General features: G+C 35.1%; 2 protein-coding genes across 12 annotated transcripts in view; both read left to right on the top strand.

Moving 5' to 3' along the window:
• Positions 1-18: 18 nt before the first annotated feature.
• On the top strand, positions 19-4,917 carry LOC136341433 (gametocyte-specific factor 1 homolog). 4 transcript variants are annotated; one of them, XM_066286426.1, is made up of 7 exons: positions 1,873-2,252; positions 2,307-2,500; positions 2,751-2,797; positions 2,861-3,023; positions 3,688-3,822; positions 3,933-4,139; positions 4,198-4,917. In XM_066286426.1, the coding sequence occupies exons 3-7, from the start codon at positions 2,781-2,783 to the stop codon at positions 4,309-4,311; spliced, it is 636 nt and encodes a 211-aa protein (XP_066142523.1). In that variant the 5' UTR covers positions 1,873-2,252; positions 2,307-2,500; positions 2,751-2,780; the 3' UTR covers positions 4,312-4,917. The 4 variants fall into 4 exon arrangements, with proteins under 4 accessions (XP_066142521.1, XP_066142522.1, XP_066142520.1 ...); XM_066286424.1 differs by lacking the exons at positions 1,873-2,252; positions 2,307-2,500 and adding an exon at positions 19-48; XM_066286425.1 differs by lacking the exons at positions 1,873-2,252; positions 2,307-2,500 and adding an exon at positions 1,660-1,815.
• A 961-nt stretch (positions 4,918-5,878) lies between these two features.
• Dgk (diacyl glycerol kinase 1) overlaps positions 5,879-19,588 on the top strand; it is a 108,449-nt gene continuing 94,739 nt past the window's right edge. For 5 of the 8 annotated variants that reach the window (XM_066286364.1, XM_066286365.1, XM_066286363.1 and 2 more), the window contains exons 1-2: positions 5,879-6,141; positions 17,051-17,185. In XM_066286364.1, the coding sequence (XP_066142461.1) occupies positions 17,119-17,185 (67 nt within the window). In that variant the 5' untranslated portion in view covers positions 5,879-6,141; positions 17,051-17,118. The other 3 variants (XM_066286362.1, XM_066286361.1, XM_066286360.1) reach the window with 3 other exon arrangements.

Here is a 19,588-nt window from a genome sequence, read left to right as displayed (position 1 = left end):
AAGTGGAAATAATGAGTGAGTAACATAAAACCAATGCTCCAACTGGATGTAAGTTGATCAATCCATGTCAGTAAATCAGCCTTTTTTGTCTTAGCATACGATACGCAATAGAAACGCGCTGCACAACTCTTGATTTTTTGCGAAATTTCGATAACGAACCGAAATGCTTCACTTTCGATTATTTGATTTGAATGATTGACTTTGATCGCATCCTTCTTGCTTCTATCTTAGTGCTTCTCGTCTGCGTTTTTTCTCCTGTTTTTTTCTGCTATCTCGGTAGCGTTCGCCTCTTATTCAGCCCGAGCTCATCCTCAATTTCTGTTACCTAGTCGTAATCGGTTGATTTGGTCTTCACCGTGCAAGAAAAGTTCTTTGCGTTCTTATCCAACTTTTAACACTAGAATGTTACACTTTTGGTGCACACGTTCCGATATGATTAGATAACTACTCATGGCATGCGATAGGTTAAAGAATTCATAGCGCGACCAAATTCCATGCCAATGAAATATGTCCTTCGACTTCACAAGCGAAAAACAAGGTGGCTGGCCTACTAACTTCATATTTGAGCTTTGCATAATAAATTTTTGTGCTTCCCACCTTCTTTATTCATGTATTAATTTATATCATATTACTCTAGGAAAGACGGCAATGCCATTTATCTAGTAGGATACCTACCTTTCGTTTTTCAGTATCTAGAATTTCAGAAATCCTTTTTATTGTTGTGTGTTCAAATGTAGATGGTCAGTTTTTGAATTTGAGATTTCCCTAAATCTAGGGAAAAGTTGCACAACTTGGTAACACCGCACAGGGCATGTATCAAATTTACTCATTTACTCATATAATACGAAATACCAAAGAAAGACATTCGTTATTTTCAGTCATAGAGACACTGTAAGGAAAAAGTTGCATCCGAATGTTAATTACATTGAAAAGACGTTTGTAGCAACCTGGGAACCTGGGCGAAAAGAAAAAATACTTTGGTATAAAATATGATACCATTAAATGTTAAAGACAAACACATGTGTTTCTAGTGGTCATGAAGTGTTCGAGATGTGGCAGAAATGTCTGAATGGTCATATTACAAAGGTTGTTTAAGAGTAGTCGGAGTAGAGAATTTGAAGATAATTTTTTGCTGAAAAGTAGAAACGATATGGGGACATTTAAATCTTTCTCTATGAAGTTTTGTGTTAAGAAAAATAATACGTTTCATCTAACTGGAACGACTGAATGTAGCAAACAATAGCCGATATTGGACTGAAATTATTTCAATTTTTTGAATGAAAGGCTGCCATGAATCTAACACATGTACGTTATATATCGTCGCATATGTGTAAACGGCAATGAGGTTTGTGCCCACCTGACTTGGAATGAGAAGGAAAAAGAAAATTTGTGTCGGCCATCGTGTTCTACCACCAATAGATTTGTAAGGGAAAGTTTGATCACGTGATGCCAACAAAAAATCAAAATACCCGATTATTCAACTATTAAAAAAATAAGCATCGATTCAAAAATGACGTTAACTGGGGTAACTTATTGCGGCTATTGATTTCTTGAAAACTTTCCATTCTTTAACGGTAAGTGTAAAATATGAAAAAATGGTAAATGTAAAATGAAATATTCCGGATTCCCATTCATAACTCCTGAACTGTCATTAGTCGTGTCATTGATACACCAGTGTCACTTGTACGTCCTTTACCTACAAGATCGGTAAGCTGTTTGTAACGGTTTTTGAGTTTGTATTGTGATGTGTTAAAATTGTTGCAACAAAAACCAGAATTTAATATAAAATTCAGCACAGGCCACAACTGAAGTCAGGTAAAGTATTGGAAGTAATTATTGACCATAACGTCATGTTCTTGGCAAACATGCATTTTATAGATAAATTGTGTTGTGTACTCGTTTAGTAATTAAGTTTTTTACCCGTTTTAATTCACATTTTGAAGAATGTGCATATTCTTTGCATGCGTGGGCTTGACTTAAGTGTGATGTTACAAAGAATATAGCGAAGCCCAGTTGTCTATACAAATTGTGCTTAGACTGGTTCATGGATATGCCTTACCACTTAAATGGCGTTCAAATAAAAGGAAATTGGTTTTCATGTCGCTTATATTTTTCTAAAGTAAACAATTCAATGCGCTGCTTCTCTGCACTGCACACTTCTGCCTCAAAAAAAGTAAGGTTAGATATCACATACTGAAGAAGCAATTACTTTTGATTCAAATTATATTCACTCCGAAGCATCAACTTGTAATGTATGAATTTGTCTGTGACATCTATTACAAGTTCATGTTCTCTTACGTTTTCAGGCAAATAAGTTTACAATAATGCAGTAGTGGCTTACTGAGTCACTCTATTCTCAGTCAGCACTGAATTAGGGATGTGTTACCCATGAATTTAAATCATTTATCATGTCTTGTATTTAACTACTACATTTATTCGTTATATTCACTGTAAACTGACCTGGTAATGAACATTTATGATGATGAGTCAATAGAAAGTAGTGAGTGTTTTACTGTCATTTTTTCAGTTGATTCTGTTTAGCAATGCTGTGGCATATCACATATATCTAACAATATTAGAAATTTTGCCCCTATATAGCATCATATCAAATTAATATTTATCTTTTATAGTTGCCTTTTCATCATACTTATTTTTCTAACTTTCCGGTTTCTTTTCTTAACGTCACTTATTTTATTTGTTTAATTTGTCATAAACTTAAGGATTTTAATTGCAAAATTTTGCAATTTTAGACTTTTTGCCTAGAAAAATTATCCAACAATATGGAAATCTTGAGAGAGTAAGTATGCAAGTTCCTTATAATATTTCCCTTACTAATTTGATGATTTTATGATTGATCCAGTAATCAGGAACAACTCATGTGCCCTTACAATCCATCACATTACATTCGAAAGAGCCGAATGGATATGCATTTGGTCAAATGCAGAAAAAGTTACCAGAGCAGTGATAAGTTGGCAATCTGTGACTTTAATTCTACACACCGGATCCCGGAGCCTGAATTGCCAGTAGGTGTGATTTATATTACTGTACTGGTATTATATAACTGCATTTTTTCAATTTACACTTACAGCTAAACAAATAGTAAAGGAATATTTGAAAAAGTGTTTTAACAATGCGATAGTTTGATCTTTCTGCAATGAACAATCCTTACAATATTTTTGAAAATGGAATTCGAAATACTCGGTGTTTTTTCAATGTAAAAGCAAACTCTCAATGAGTATTAATTTTTGAATATTTGACTTAATTTATCAGATTTTCTATCTTTTATAGTTTAGAAGGTTTCCATGTACTTCTGCAAATTTGCAGCAACCTATATAGAGTATTTTATTAGAAATTTACGATTTTTGTTTTGGCATTGCAATATTATTTTATAACATTTTTTACATTTAAAATTTTGTTCCCATTTCCATTAATAAACTCATTTGAATCAGACTGAATATGAGGAACGTCTTCTACATACACGACATTACTTGGTTCATATAGAGATTTATGCACATCGTATAATCGAACCCGAAGGCAGCTTGGATAATGATTATTCAGTAAAATAGGGGTTCGACTGTTTTATCAAGCATTTAAAGTCCTCCAGATTGCATTTATTTATTTTTTTGTAAAGCCACAGAGGTACAATTTATACGTATAAGTGTAAAATATTTTATTCTATTTATTCAGTACCACCATCACTACTGTCCAAGCCGTAAAGTAATAGAATTAGACATTTGTGTTGAAGAGTCGTCAGTTATTCGCCAACCCAAACCTATCGTGCATGAGGCTTCAGCAGTACCTGTTGATTCATCTTGGGACGATGTAAGTTTCATTAATATTCTCTCAATTGAGTTTGAGAGTTGTTTTATGTGATGCAACAAAATTAACAGAAATTTTGGTCAGATCACAATTGAAATCTTTTTGTTTTAAAGGTTAATATACCAACATACAATCCAAAGGCGTATTGTGAAAGCCGGCCTATAATACGTCGTCTTGATACAGAATCAGCCGCGACGAAAAGGAACTTTAGACTTGCGGAACGTCAACGTTTTAGTAAACTTCAACCATCCGAACCAACTGAATTAAGCAGTGCAACCTCAGGAAATAGTGCACCTAACAGAAAACATCAACCTGTGAATGTGAGATGTTTATGATTGAAAATAAAATCGGAATAGGATTATTTTTCTTTCTGAATAGCTTCCTCCAACACCAGAATTTATTGTGGAAAGTATTGAGCCCACTCCTGACCAAATCAAGAAATTGCTGGGAGAAGTCTCCATTCTTCCAAAGGAAGCTTCAATTCCAGAATAGTTTTAATCCTCCTTAATGCGGTAGGTTTGCACTTTTGACCATTACTATTTTTTATTTAAAAAGTACTTATTAGTAAACTTTTATGTTTATTTGTTTTTATTTTTGAGGTTATACTCAAAGTTTTATGCAGTTTTTTTAATTTTTTTATGGTTCCAACCTTAAGTTTAAGGTACGGTAGACGTTCGTGAAACGATCCTATTTTATTGCAATTGGTGAAGTAATCTTTCAAATCTTTTGAAACACCATTACATACACTACGCGAGTAATCATGGTCATGCTAATTTGATTTGAAAATGACTTTGTGTTTCATATGATAGCGTGGAATATGAACCAGAGCACCGTAGTATCAATAGGTAAAGGTGTGAAATTAAAGTGCTTTTTTCCTGTTTTACTTTCAATTTCTGACAAAATGCGAGCTCACTAAGAAGATAGGGGTGTGACCTGTGTGTAGTCGTAATTGTCAATATGTATTTATGTGTATGATTTAGTTACTTTAATCTATAACTGTATTTTATTTCCCGTAAGTTGTTACTTATCGGGAGTTTAATCTCTTACTTTACGAATAAGTTAGTGATAAAAAGATGGAATATAAATTGATTATAAAAATGTTTATTTATGTTACCCAATATTCAACAACCTTGTGTTGTGGGGAGAATAGTACTTTTGCCAGATTTTACTAGTACTTTTAATTCTGCCTCCAATGCCTTACATAATTAATTAACGAAACAAGTATTAATAAAACGAAAACCAATAATAATTTTTACAGTTATTTTAAATCTTAAAAGTAACTGGAATACGTCGCCGTGTCCAATGATCTGTCGTGAACCGTGCGACCTGAAAAATTAATCCAAACACTAAACCGAAAATTAGAAAATAATTATTTTATTTACCTATGAACTTCAATTTCCAAAGTTTCCAACAATTGGAAAGTGGTTCTGATGAGGTCTGACAGTGACCGAAACCTCTGAAATTCTACTAAAAGTAGAAAGGGACTTGAATTTACGAACGACTTGTTTCTCTCAATTTTTTTGCATCGTTTGTAAAGAATGCTTATGTACTTTATTATCCTAGGTGGGTAGTATTTGTGTAAACCTTTGGCAACGTCAAAGCCTGTTTCAATAAGAACGCGATAAGTTTAAATTTTCTTTTAATAAAAACAAGGCTTTTTTTGAAAACTACTCCAAATGTACTACATAGGGAATCCCCCACCTGACAGAGTTTTACATAAACATCCTGTATGACTTTTCTATCGTGTCAACTTCGATTTCACGTCGAAAATTGGATTTAGAGCACAAGTCTTTGTCCGAAGAGGGAGAGTATAGAAATTAAAGCTTTCTGTTCTATATATCCACATCATTCCATGTTGTACCGGCTTCAGCAGAAATCTGAAACTTAATCGACAATTAATAAGCGGCAATTTGACGCCAGATGGCAGCAGCAGCAGTAGAACGCAATATTTTTAGAAACCATTCCATGATGATGCCTCAGTACGCCCACCCGGCCGTTTCCATAGCGACAGCAGCATCCTCCGAAGCGCGACAGCCACGCGCCGTTGCCGGTTCCGCAGTGTAGCTCGTGCAACGACGCCGCGAATTGGCAGGTGATTGCGGCCTCCGTACGCTTTTTGAACACGGCAAACCGAAGTTTTCCGAAAATTTTAATTAATCGTATACGGTGTTTAAAAAGACATTTTTTTTCGGACTATAATATAAAACTTTAAATTTGGAAGAGGTTAAAGACTTAAAAGCAGCATATGACATGTAGGTGGTACTGACGCCAGAATTCGCAGATGGTTTAAGGGGGGCCAATAATTTGAAGATAACAGACACGGTAATTTAAATTAATTATGTTGTGAATTTATTGCTGGCTCGTCATGTGACTTGATAGTGAATGATGTTGCTGTTGTGTAAATTTTAAAGTATTGTAAGTTTTGACGATAGTAACCGCACACGCTCCAGTAAACGTAAACGCGCAGATAAACATCGGAAATCGTTTAGTTCATCATTGAACTTACCCACATATTGGTATTACTATATTTGTTATTCTACTTGTAAAAGCAAACCCACATAGAATAACGGTCGTTGTCATTATTTTATTGCAAATTCTTTCAATATTTAATGAAATAGAGATGCACAATTCACATAAGATTGTTACGATTCTAAACACGAACATTGAACAGTACTCACACTCCTGCCTAACGCCTAACGTAAGTCGTTAGATTTTTTTAGAGACCTAAATAGATTTGGATAAAACGCTATTAAAAATTAGCATTTACAGTGTAGGTTTGATTTTATCGTTTAACAATCATTAAAGCTACCTTATGACGCTCATAAAAAATCGACAGTAATCATCTAAATCTTATTTATTATATTTATTTCTCCCTTCGATTGGTGAATATTGGATCAGTACTTCTGTTGACTTCCATGATGTGTTCTCATCCATATTTCAAGCATTCCTTTGCAAGGTAATGCTTGTAACAATCGCCCCACAAATTTAGCGTTGAAATAAATATCCCAGAGACTTAGTTAATGCCGTCTTCCTGTGCGACATGAAAATATACCTTGCACACACCAGTTTTGTTCTAAACAAACCAATAGACCCTTCAAATTACCCCCAAACCATATACGTCAGCATGTTTAACCATTAATTATGCCTGCGGGGATGAATAAACTCTGGATGGCAAATCGGGGGTTGGTGCATGCCCGCAAAGAGGGAGAACAGCTTTGACCGATTGAGAGGATATAAAACAATTGAATTTCTGCTTTGAATATATTTCGGAAAGGGCTGGTTAAAAAAATTGAGTTCTTTTGTAATAAGGCATGTTGCAGAGGAAGGATTCATTTGGTAAAATTATTGTTTTGTGTAGGTTTAGAGTGGAACAAACTGCTTTGGATTAAAAGTTTTTTATATAGAGAATTTCATTCACCACCTATTTTACATGTTATTTTACATTTAATGGCAATTGATTGAAATAATTTGATGCATTAACAATGGGCTCCTTTCTGATACTCAGTTATTTTATGCGCTACATATTTATAATTTCAAATTCTGGTCGACTATAGACTTTGAGGTTGCTTTTTAAACATGCATATGTACATATGTACGTACGTCTATTTTTAAATAAGAAAAGTATGCACTCCTAAATATACAGTACCTTTTTCGCTGCTATGCACTTTTAGTGAGTGCGAGCAGAAGGAAATTAGGCCGTTTGATAAGTGCGAGAAAGACAGGTTACTGTTTCCCCTTCCATTGTTAACGATCGGCTGGCGTCGTTGACTCGTAAGCAGTACGCTTTAATCCGAGGGCGGATGATGTTACAAAAAGGGCTCGTTTTTGAATTAATGCCTTTTAAAAATACCATTTCTGCTGTGCTGTTTGTAGACGTAAGCCTGCATTAAAATTTATTATGGAATTTGTTCTCGAAAAACGCATTCAAATTTGTACATATTTGCTTATTTACGCCCTCCAAAACCATGTAGAACTACATTCACTTTTGGATTAAAGCGTACTGTTCGCGAGTCCACGATCCTGGCCGATCGTTGATAATGGAAGGGGAAACGGTAGCCTGTCTCTCTTGGACTTATCAATCGCCTAATTGCGTTTTGCTTGCACTCGCCAAACTCCATGTACATAGCAGCGAAAAAGCTACTGTATATTGCAACGGACATCATAATCTCAATTTTCTTAAACTTTTTTCTGGAAGATTATCTAAATTCTGGGTTTAACATAATTATTAACTTCCTTTTCTGGCAAAACTTGCAACATACACTTACTCCTATTTCCGCATCCAATAACTCTATCGAAATTTTCGGAAAAAATAATGTTTCTAACATCAAACTGAATGTATTTGCATTTTTCTCTTATGGTGTCATATCCGGAATTTCGCTTACTCACTACGTTCTCTATCAGGTATGAGATACAGTATACTTGCAAGATTTTGTCTAGGGCTTCCTACTGATTTCTCCGATTATGAATCATTTCGTTTGACTTTTATTACTATTTTATTTGGATATCTTTTCCTTTTGTAGTCTTTCAATCAACCATTATATTGCTTTTTTTTCTATATACTATAATATCTTATATCTACTCTCTAAATTTTTCAATCAATATATAACGCCTAATTTCTCTTTACACCTCAATGTCTCAGATTCGAGGGTATTTATGGGATCTCTTTTTATTGGAAAAAGCTTGTTGAAAATATTCTGACATATGTTTATAAACGGAAGCCGTTTCTAGTTAGCTGCTTTCTCTCCTATATGCCTTTTAGAGAAGTCCTCATTTACATCTACCAGATCTTTTTTAAAACTAACAATATTTTGCTCCTGTTGGTGGTAAGGTATGGAATTTGTTACGTTTGAAAACGTTATTCATATTTTGATCTGTTTGTTCTACAGTTTAAAACTTATTGCCGTTCATCAGTATTTGGCCCTCTCGCCTATCAGTATTCCTAATGGTTGTTCCTTCACCAGGATCAGGCGTTGTGTCACTAAATATTAGATATTATCTATTGAAATTCATTTTCGTTCTCTAGATAAAGATTCTCTTTTTCTTATTTGCCAAATACCTTTTTCACGAAAAAATCGTATTTTGCCTACCATTAACATTATCATCTACACTTACGGATTATTATGAATTTACCTCGTACAAAACCACCGAGAAACGCCAAGAACACACGTAAAAATCGATTAATGGCCGTATGAGCCAAAATATCTTCATCGACCTATTAAATAACGGTTATATTCAAGATTGAATTTTTATCCCTATAAATTTTCTGTCAATATCTCCAAGTAAAAATTCTACAAAGGTAATTCAAGACAAATAGTGTTTGGTTCTCGAAATTCTCCTTCGAAAGTTTTATATCTTTTTATAACAAAAAGGCGTTCATACAATACGGATCAGAAAAAAATTCCCTGAAATTTATAGATAATTTTTAATGTCCTTGTTAAAATACATATGTCGATATTATTAGAGAATTAGTAGGTCACTTTCAGCAAATTTGATAGTATTTGAAGATCTTAGATTAATCATGTGAGAACCGCAGGTTAGAGATGAGGACAACATTCAGGATAAGGCTTGGAATAATCATAATTCGTTAAACGGCCGTCAGGTCCACTTACTGCACCACATCTGAAATAACGCAAAGTTAGTAAATTTATCGGTTTTGCAATTAATTAGCTAAATGTTTATGCGATTGATTTATGTGAATGATATTTTAGACATATCGTAGCGTTTAAAATTATATCATATTATTTTTATATAGAGATAGTGTAGATATTTTTGCCTAATTCCTGTCTAGATGATCATTATGGATTTTGGCATTTTTTAATTCTATCGAGGACATAGTAGACGACATAGGCTAAGGAGAATTACCGCACAAATGAATTGATGATAAATCTAGACTTGCAGTAATACTTACGATGCAAATACCGTTACACCATCCGAACTGCAGGAAGCCCGTTGGCACAGGCCCTTTACGTCATATTCCTGACCCATTCTTAACGGTCCTGTTTGCTCAGACCAGCAGTCACCTGGTTTTCCTATTTTTTGAATTTGGTAAGTTAAACATCAACAGTATAATATTAAACATTAAATACTAGTGCGATGATCCGGAATAAAAGTATAATGAGAAATAACATTACGTGCCCAAAAAAGCAGGATATACAAGGTGTTTCTCAAGTATGATACGTAACTTAGGGAGCATATTCTCTCGCTAAAATAAAGATAATTTTCTTTTATAAACTGTGTCCCAACATTGTTTCATTACGGAAATACAGTGTGTGAAAGTTTCATTAATAAATTACGTGGTATGTCAGTGTTTTCCTTCAATGATTTTTTCTTCTTTAATTGTTTTTCCGATTTGGAAGGTGAAAGGTCTTTTGACGTTTTTCTGTAGGACGCACCGTTTTCGATGAAAAAAAAAATACATTGTAGTACGCCGTAATGTAATAACTACTATTCATGAATGAATAGCGAGCCATATTTTTTGTTATTGTTTAACGTCACATAGGAATTACGTAGATAATGACTTGGGACATAGGATCAAAGCGAATGTTGGAAATGACTACCGGCTGAAAAAACGCAAGATTTCAATCGTCTCATCATTGATTGTTTCACTCGATCAAAAACACTTGGAGTATTTCTTATGGCATTGCTACTTTGAATTGTTCGATTTTTTAAGTAACTTTTATTTAACACAGGTGTCTTATACACGAGTGATTTGCGGCGATTCCACAAATAAAAGCCTAAAGGATTCATATTCGGAGTGCGAGCTGGCTAGTAGTAGCGTTGACTGGTAAAATGTCATCAAATCAAATGTCATAAAAATTCACTAAATCAAACGTCAAAGCAATTTACTAAATTAAATGTCAACAAATCAAATGTCAAAACACTTTACTAAATCAAATGTCAACAATCAAAAAATATCTTTTTCCTTCCAAATCGAAAAAACAATTAAAGAAGACAAAAAAATGTTGAAAAAAAAACACTGGTATAATACGTTTACTACGTATTTTTTCAATGAAATTTTCATACCCCGTATTTCTGTAATAGAGCAATGTTGGGATATAGTTTATAAAACAAAGAATTGCCAGACTTGCAGTTTTCGAATAAGGTTTTTTTTTATACTACTGTATCATATTTAGAAGATTATATAGGTTCAAACAAGATGCTATTCAGCCCCGCTTTCAGATTCAAAGGTTTGACATTGATAGTAATGCCGATATAGTAGTGTACAGAGGATAGCGGTCAGATATGTCCCCTTGAAACAACAGTTTACGTGTGTCAGTACATTGCAGTACGTATATGCATGAAATAGGCTAGTTTTGTTTAGTGTAGTAAAAATTCTAGTTACTCTTAATTTATACTTCCGTGTCACGTATAAACTTGAATTTCCTTTGAGAACATTTTTATATTAAGTTGTTCGAGACAAAGCATTTTCATTATTCATAAATAGTATCCGAATAACATCACTTGTTGGTGAAAGATTAATCGTAATCACGGAAATTGCCTTGTTTTTGTCAGTTATTCTAGCTGATGTCTTTTCAATAGCTTTTTCAGCTTTAGTTTTCCAAAAGAAATCTGCCACGGAGTAATAGAAGTTTCATTTAATTTGTCTTTTCTCGAAAGAATGTAAACATATTATTTTTAGATTGATTAAATTGGCAAACGTTCGCTTTTCAAAACGTATAAAGGTTTATTCGAAATATGAAATAATACCCGTTATACATTAAATTATGAATTAAAAACTAATTCTAATTTAACTTTTAAATTACCCTGTTTGTTCAAATATCGTCGAACATTAGATTCGACTAAGATTCGTGTAGGTTTAATAAGTAATGAGTTGTCTTCGACGTGTATTGTTCGACTTAACATTGGATATAATAAAAGAAAACTGGTATCATGTGGAATCCCTTAAATTTCATGAATCTCCCTTAAGAAATTTTTTAAGAAAACAGATCAGCCGAACTTTGGTACGAGCACTGATGAGTGCCAGCAAGCATGAAATTGGTAACGTTCAGTGCCGGAACCCTGATAAAATGTGGAACATCTTTTGATACGCGAGTGTATTCTCTTGTGCTAATTATTAGTGTTAGTGAAATTTCATAGATTTTAAGTGTAAGTAATGTTTTTTTTTAGTTTTCATAAATAAAGTTTGCTTATTTAAAACAATTGAACAATTGGTTTCATTTTGTAACAAGTTCCAAACCGAACCCAAAACAACCCCAACACCATTGATTATACCTCCCGATATAAGGTGGCTTTTCAAGATAAAAGGAGGACTCTGTACCTATGCACTATTTCTGATAAATGATTTTTTCACTTATAGCCACATTTTTCGGTTTTTCGGCATTTCCTCCCTACTGCACTCATCTGTCCTCACCACTGCACGCGTTTCAATACCTGACAGTAAAATTGATTTAGACCCTTGGAATTTGTACTGATTGAATATATCTGGCTGTATCATCCAGGATATTTACTGTTCCTGATTAATTTGATCTGGAAAGTGTCAAATCGTCGAAATCGTTGGCGAGGATTAGGTCAAGTGTTCCGCATAGATAATTTTTTTTCGATTCAAAATTAATTAATTTCGATGATTTAAAAGTTTTAAAAAGGGAGGGTAGAGGACTTCTCTCTTTTCGGAGGCAAGAGAAAAAGTGAAAAAAAGTATTCCTACAGACGCAGTCCCAAAATTTATTAATATGGCCTTTTCGGAATATGTAAATGTCATTAATATACAGTGTTCACACGGTTGTCAACCCCATCTTTGGAGGGGGATAACTTAGACGGGGCACTTTCGGACCTAAATTTATATATGAATAATTACCCGTATTTTCTTGCCGAAGTATTACCTGGTAAAGAGCGTCACATACATTAGGACACTCCCTACGTAGTAATTGGTTTCAATTGACCACATCCTATTTTTTTATTCTATTCAGTTTCTAGGTCTTAGATTCAGACATGCTTCGCTGTGACTCAACCTTCGTATCATTTATAATACCGAAATGACGAGAAAAATGTTCTATTTTTCAAAGTTATATGAGATGTTGTCGTGTTATAATAATTTCCGGAAAAACCTGACTAAAATAAAATGATCAAAATTGTTAGAATTAACATTTCAAATGCCAATTCACCAACGTGTCGGTCTAAGAACAATTTTTTTAAGTGAGTTGTGTATTTCTACAAGTACATTCATATACAAATCGATAGGGGCAAATATTTTACGATCAACCAACAAGCAGCTTTATTCCACGTGAATTCGCCATATTTACCGAAACCTACTTTTACATAATCAAAACTGTTTTTGTGTAGTTCCTGGTATTAAAGAATTTCCATATATGAAAATACTATACGAAAAATAACCGGAACTAGCCTTACAATATCGATCTGGACTTTGATTTAACTAAAAAGCTCCAATCAGCAATTGAAAAGCTTTCAAATCATCATTTCCAAAGAAAATATCTGAAACTGGCTTAGTTTACGAACTTGGAAATTGGTTCCTAACAGTTATTTACGTGTAGAGGGCTGAAAGAAAAAGATTACGCCCGCGGCTGAAGTTTGAGACCCGATGAGAAACAGAGGGTCTGTATTGGGTCAAGGGCGTAGTAACATTTCTACCCGCTGGTTTCAAGGTCTAATTGATATTATCTTAAGCTACATTAGCGTAGAACAATATTACACCTAGTTATTTGATTAAAGAGGTTAAAAAATTCACAGGTGTTATTTTTACGGTCAGTTGCCAAGAATGACGGACGCCCTTGTAACTTTACGACCCGTTGCCCTGAACGATGGTTCGTAAATATAAAACAACGCCGGCTGGTCGTAAAGTCATTGTTTGCGTCATAGAAAATCTGATGTAAACAAACAGTTCCATCAATACATTTGTGAGTAAAATTTCTTGAGAATATCTTTTAGAGCTGTTTCGGATCATGTACGTTAAGCAGCCAAACTGCTTTTCAACGCTAAACAAGAAGATTAATTTCCCAGCGAAGTCAATTTTCAAATTTGTCTGAAGTCTCCCTTTAATATTTAAGAAAGCCGAGATTTGAAACATTCGTTTTTTTTTTGTGGATATTTCTAGAAGCACTGGAAATGGTTCCAATCTTAAAGCGAATTCTAAATGAACATTAGGTTCGGCACAATCGCGTTTAATTAATCGATCACTTATCTTATTTGGTTTAGAAGATCCCCGTACATTTCCGCGAGTTTGAAACAACCTGTATATTTCGTGAACAACTGGTTCAGTATAACGATGCGGCGACAGAATCGCATTATCAAAATAGCAAATTTGAGAGATAAATGAAATTGCCGACGTCAAAAATCCCACCCTTACCTATATATTTTTGGAGAACTTATTTTTATATAATTATAAAATTCATATAAAGAACATGAATAAACTCAATTCTCATTTAACAATGAATGGAATGTGACGAAACTTTTCATTTGAATGACATTTGTAATAACATTAAATACCGAACTTTAATGGCGTATCGAAGATTACTGTTTTAAAATAAATACACCTCTGTTTGCAAGGATGTATTGCTAAGCTCGAGGACAATTCAAAAAACTAAATTTCCTGCGGCAAGGGAAATAGGAACTAATCCAAAAATAATTAAATACAAATATCTACACCGAAGTGGTTTCGTACTTATACCATCGCAGCCCCATGAAGCTCTCACGCAAGGTTGTTTTTTTTGGTCAAGGTTCCTATATTTGTAGTTCATTTATGGATTCCTAAAGCCTTTACACGCTTCGCTTCTAAGTGGCGTTGCGATCCGTTATTTAATGGTCTGACTTCATCGATCAATAATGCCCTTTTTTTTTGAAAATCAAGTTGAATCAACGTGTTTTTCTGTTACATTTGAAAAACATTGCATTGCATTTACACTTGTTTATGCCAAATACACAATAACCAAATATTTCATTAATTAATACAATCAGGATGGAATTTTGGCGGCGACCACTATGAACAGTACATTCAAATGCTGTGATGTTTCCCTCCAAATTTCGTCAAGCCTATCGCGACCAGTATTTAAAACACGCGACAATTTCTGGATTGATTATTGGTCAGCGAGACCTACTCTTAATGACGTAGACCGCGTGGAGAACTATTGCGCAGGGAAGAGAGAGCGTTCTGTGTTGCCTTTGACTTAAATGCTCTAACGTCTGCCATTTTGTCATTCCCAACTTTTAATTTTATGGTGTTTGCTCTTTGTGTCCAGGCGATGGATAAAATGGTCCAGTGTCCGCGGATCAGTAATCAGTAATGTCCGGGTTTCCCGTTTTCGGAAATTAAGTTGAATTAACGTGTTTTCGCCATTACACTGGGATAAACTTCATTTGCATTTTATACTAATCCTAGAAGTGTTTAAATTCCGTTTAGCTAAATATCTAACACTGTTTTTTTCGACGTTCAGAAAAACTAATGCAAAATAACTGAGGCAGATATTGTGGTTCTCCAAATATAAATTAATCAAATATTGTGTTAGTTACGGCAATCAGGACGTAGCTTTTCCGGTTGAAATCACAAAGAGTACGTTCGAATGTCCAATATTTCCCTCCACATCTCGCTAAGTGAATGGCGATCAGAATTTAAAACACGTGACAATTTGTCGATAAATTATTGGTGACGAGAGCCTCCCCTTCACTTTTTTAATTGAACGATGATATTTTATATTCGTAGCATTATTATTTGGAAGTTTTGGAGATATGTTCCACAAGGAGTACCTAGCTGGTAAGAAAACCGTCGCCTTAATACTGCCGACACCACGGATTAATTGAAATATAACTAAACCGTAAAATAGCATAAAATTTTCGTTACTATTTATTAACGCATGTTTTACAATATGAAATTTTATAACGTCAACCTCCATAAAGTTGATATCAGTTGTTGAATTCGGAATCGCACTTCAGTTCTTGTAGGCATGTAATGAGTTTGGCATTTACTTACTTTATAGTGGTAAAAATAGAGCAAGTTTTTCTTCAATCTCTTAGCAATTAAACAGACGCTCAACAGTTTTTTTTATCACATTTTATGCAATACAGTTTTCTTGAATTTATAACCGAAATTTGACAGGGAGGTTTCACGTTTCGTTTTGTTCAATGTTGGTATATTACCTGGAACTTTCGGAGAGAAAGCAACGGCCGATAACACTGCAGCTAGTCCGGCGAAGAAAACCAATGAAAATAGCGATAATTTCATATTAAATAGTTGTGAGGACTGCTCTTGGAACCGTACAACTGCTTCCAAATTGTCTTTAAGTGTCACCTTTTATATTGGCTTCTCTACTCGTGATGTTACGCTAAACCGGTAATTGTTTGTATGCAAATGTTGGCAATTAAAAAAAACTCGCAACTGCTTATGCGATAATGTTTATTTCTGTAGTAATCCCAACATAAGAAAAGATCGTTAAATATAAATAACATTTTCATATTTTATTAGTCTGCATAGTCTCGGGTTATATCATTAATCTGAAATTGGTTATCTTATTAGTTGCCTCGTGAGGCCAAATCCGTAACACAAAACGAGCAAATTCGAGTTGGCTTCACACGATTCAATCAATGCAAGGATCATTCCCTTGAACTTTGGTTCTCTTGACTCCCTTGAATTGACAATTGTTAACCGCTTTCGATGCTAATTTTATCAAATTCCTTCAGCCTACCACAACAGCAAACGAATACCATTTTCCAATAGAATAACTGAAACCCGACATCACAATGTAATCAACCGTATTTAGTAATCGTGGAAGGGAAAAGCCACTCCACATTTCCAGCAGTCCCTGATAACAGCCAATCGAATTTTCATTACTTACATTTTATCTGCCATTCGCTTGAGCAAATATAATAAATTAGAGAGCACGCTAATCATATTATATTTCTGTTTATTTTGCCAATTATCATATTGACTTACCGAATCCTTTGTGGGAATTTTCGGCCTTACCAAATATGCCAAAATATCAAAGTTAAACAATTAACCACTATCGTCTGCTTCATATCGTTTTTGTGATGTCATAGTACGTGCTGCTGAGGCTTAAAAACGTTGAAGCTCAATAGAAAGATATATTTGCTCTGTGAAATCGTTATGAAGAGGGCAGAGGAAAACTATTTCATTTTTGCCCCCTCAGTTCTAGAATTATCATGATCGTGCGGCAATTTGCGAGTTTTATGATAAAAAAAAAGATATAGATGTTAAATTTTAAAATCAGATACATCCATAAAGGAGAAATATCTTTTAACATTGCAGATGTTGCATCCCACTTGATTAATCCCTAAGACTCATTGTCTTCCAACCTGGAGTCGAGTCTGGAAGGAATGTCATCGCTGCAGTGGGAGAAACTCTCTCCACAGGAGTTTCAGCAGCTGCAGGACTTGGCCGAATGTGAGTAAAGAAGTTATTTACCTAGATATTTGTTTTTCGTAATTAAGAAATAGTACATATACATGTATTAATGGTGCGAATACCAGACATTTCCCCATTTGACAAAGCTGTATTTGTCTCAAATGAGCGGTCATTTGGCTCGATTACGTTGTCACTATGGAGGAACCAGAGAAATGTAAAACTTTTTCCGCCCTCCCTCTTCTGCCTTTAACACTCCATTTTCTAACACAACTAAAATAAATATAGCGGAAGGAGTTTCTCCGTTTTTCCTCATTGTCAATGATTACAAAAATTTTCATTTTTGAAGCGCTTCAGATGCGGATAACTACATGAAAATTCCCTCTTCTTATACGTTCTATTAGTTGCAGTTTTTAGTGTTTTCAAGTGATGGTCGTGGTGCGTGACTGACTTTTACGAAGTGCAAACTCTGCTGTTCATAAATAACAGGTTAGTTCAGGTTAGTTCAGGTTAGCAAAATATAAGATATACCAGGATAAGCAAAATATTTCCGAAAATCATTCGTCCAGGACCTCTGCATTGGCAATTAGTATTTTTCCTAACTTCTTCTCGTAGTGTCTGATGAGTGTCACCAAATGAGCTCCTACACGGTGTTGATGTCTTACCAATTAATTTGCGAATTCCATCATGTCCGGTTTCCACGCATTCCGGTCCTCTCGCTAGAATAACTTACGGACTTTCGCATTCTCCCAGTAGCTGCTGACGGGACCGCTGAGGGCTGTCTATACTTTCTGCCTCTGTCCTGCTCAGTATTCATTGACAAACTTTCTAAATGTTAAAATTCTTATTTTTTCAACGTTGGGTATTTTACATTCGAAAGCCCGACTAAAGTTCCAAGCCAGTCATAAATTACCACAGAAGAAGTTCATCTAATCTGAATAGCGAGTAAAAGTTTTCCAGCGTTTCCAACGAGTCATTTCTCTGGCCTCTGGATTTCCATGGAAAGTTTCCGAAAAGAACGGATCATCCTTTGATGTTCATCTTTTGTCGAATTGTTGGTTTAATATAAGCTGCGAAATTTCTACCGGGATATATGTATATTCTCCTCATTGGAATTTCCGGGGCATTTTTATAAAAATTCTTTCAGTCGACGGTCTTCATTTTCTCCCCAAGTGCAGTTTCCTTGTCACCGAGGCGGCAATAAAACGGTGCGGGGTGAAAGAGAGAAAAAATAGAAACGTCAATATATTAGTCTGTTCCAACGGAATGCCAGGAATTCGGAAAATTGTTTTGAATCATGCCGGAGGCCTGATTAAATATTTGGACGAATCTATGGAACCTTGAAAAAGCGTTCTTTAAAGTGTTAAATAGGAAGATTTAATGCAACGTTTGCACGACACTTTTTTATGTGCATTTTGCTTGCATATTTACGCCCTTAAATAATACCATTCTCTCCATTGAAGGCTTTCACGCAACAACAGCACTACAGCGCTTTATTGCAGCAGTTCCATTCCCCTGGGTAAATTCAGGCAATAATATGCGTTACCCTTTTAAGTGAATGTTTCAGCAAAATATAACGGCTACAATAAACCAGTGTAGCATTGCTTTTTTCTCGAACTTCCCCACTGAAGTGCCGACTTAAAGCTGCTACAGACCGACGATTTGGAGTCGGCACTGAGTGGTGCCACTTGGTTCCTATAATCTCTCACTTCGCAATCCATCGATTTCGAATTAATCTATGCAGACAAGCCACTGTCACACGTGACAATCGCACTGAGTAGCGGATCTCAGGTTCAAGTAGTGTCCACGAGAAGGGCCTGCTCCTTCACATGAGCGATTTTAGTGGCTTCGGCCCTCTTGGGTGGTGCGAATTAATGGAACTGTTAACGTATGGAACGTCCGTCGTTGCCGAGTGCGTCGATACGTAAGTGGACGTTTCTGGCGAAAGGGTCTGCGTCGAGGAGAGAGCGAAAAGTAAAACATTTCCTCGTTAAAACTCAGTATCTTTATTTTCTTCTCGATCAAATTGATCTTTGCCTCGGTGTATGAAAAATTACTCCTTCCTTGGTCCTCTTTGGGACCAAGGGAAATGGGTCAATGGGCTTATGCGTGGAGGTTGTCAAACTAAATTCGGTCAATTTATGTCTACGAACGTGCCTCGAATGTCTCGGCGCAGTGAGGAGCTGACTTTAATTCTGAAGCGAATCATGATATCGATTGCTCGTTTGACTCTATTGTAACCAGCATCACCTGAATGAAAATTCAAGACCACTGTTAAGCCAACCACAGCCCGTCAATAAAACTTCATTACAGCGGAATTGGAGAAACTCAATTAATTTGTAATTAGGTATCCTAAATTCGGCGTCTTGTCTAAACAACAATTATTATCCGAGTCGTGATATAAATAGCAGTCAAGATTAACGCCCGAAGTTCATTGCTAAGCTG

Source organism: Euwallacea fornicatus, chromosome 10 (assembly GCF_040115645.1).
Source record: "Euwallacea fornicatus isolate EFF26 chromosome 10, ASM4011564v1, whole genome shotgun sequence".
NCBI lineage: Eukaryota > Metazoa > Arthropoda > Insecta > Coleoptera > Curculionidae > Euwallacea > Euwallacea fornicatus.
Note: the sequence above shows the minus strand (reverse complement) of the source record. Positions and strands in the feature narration are given on the sequence as shown.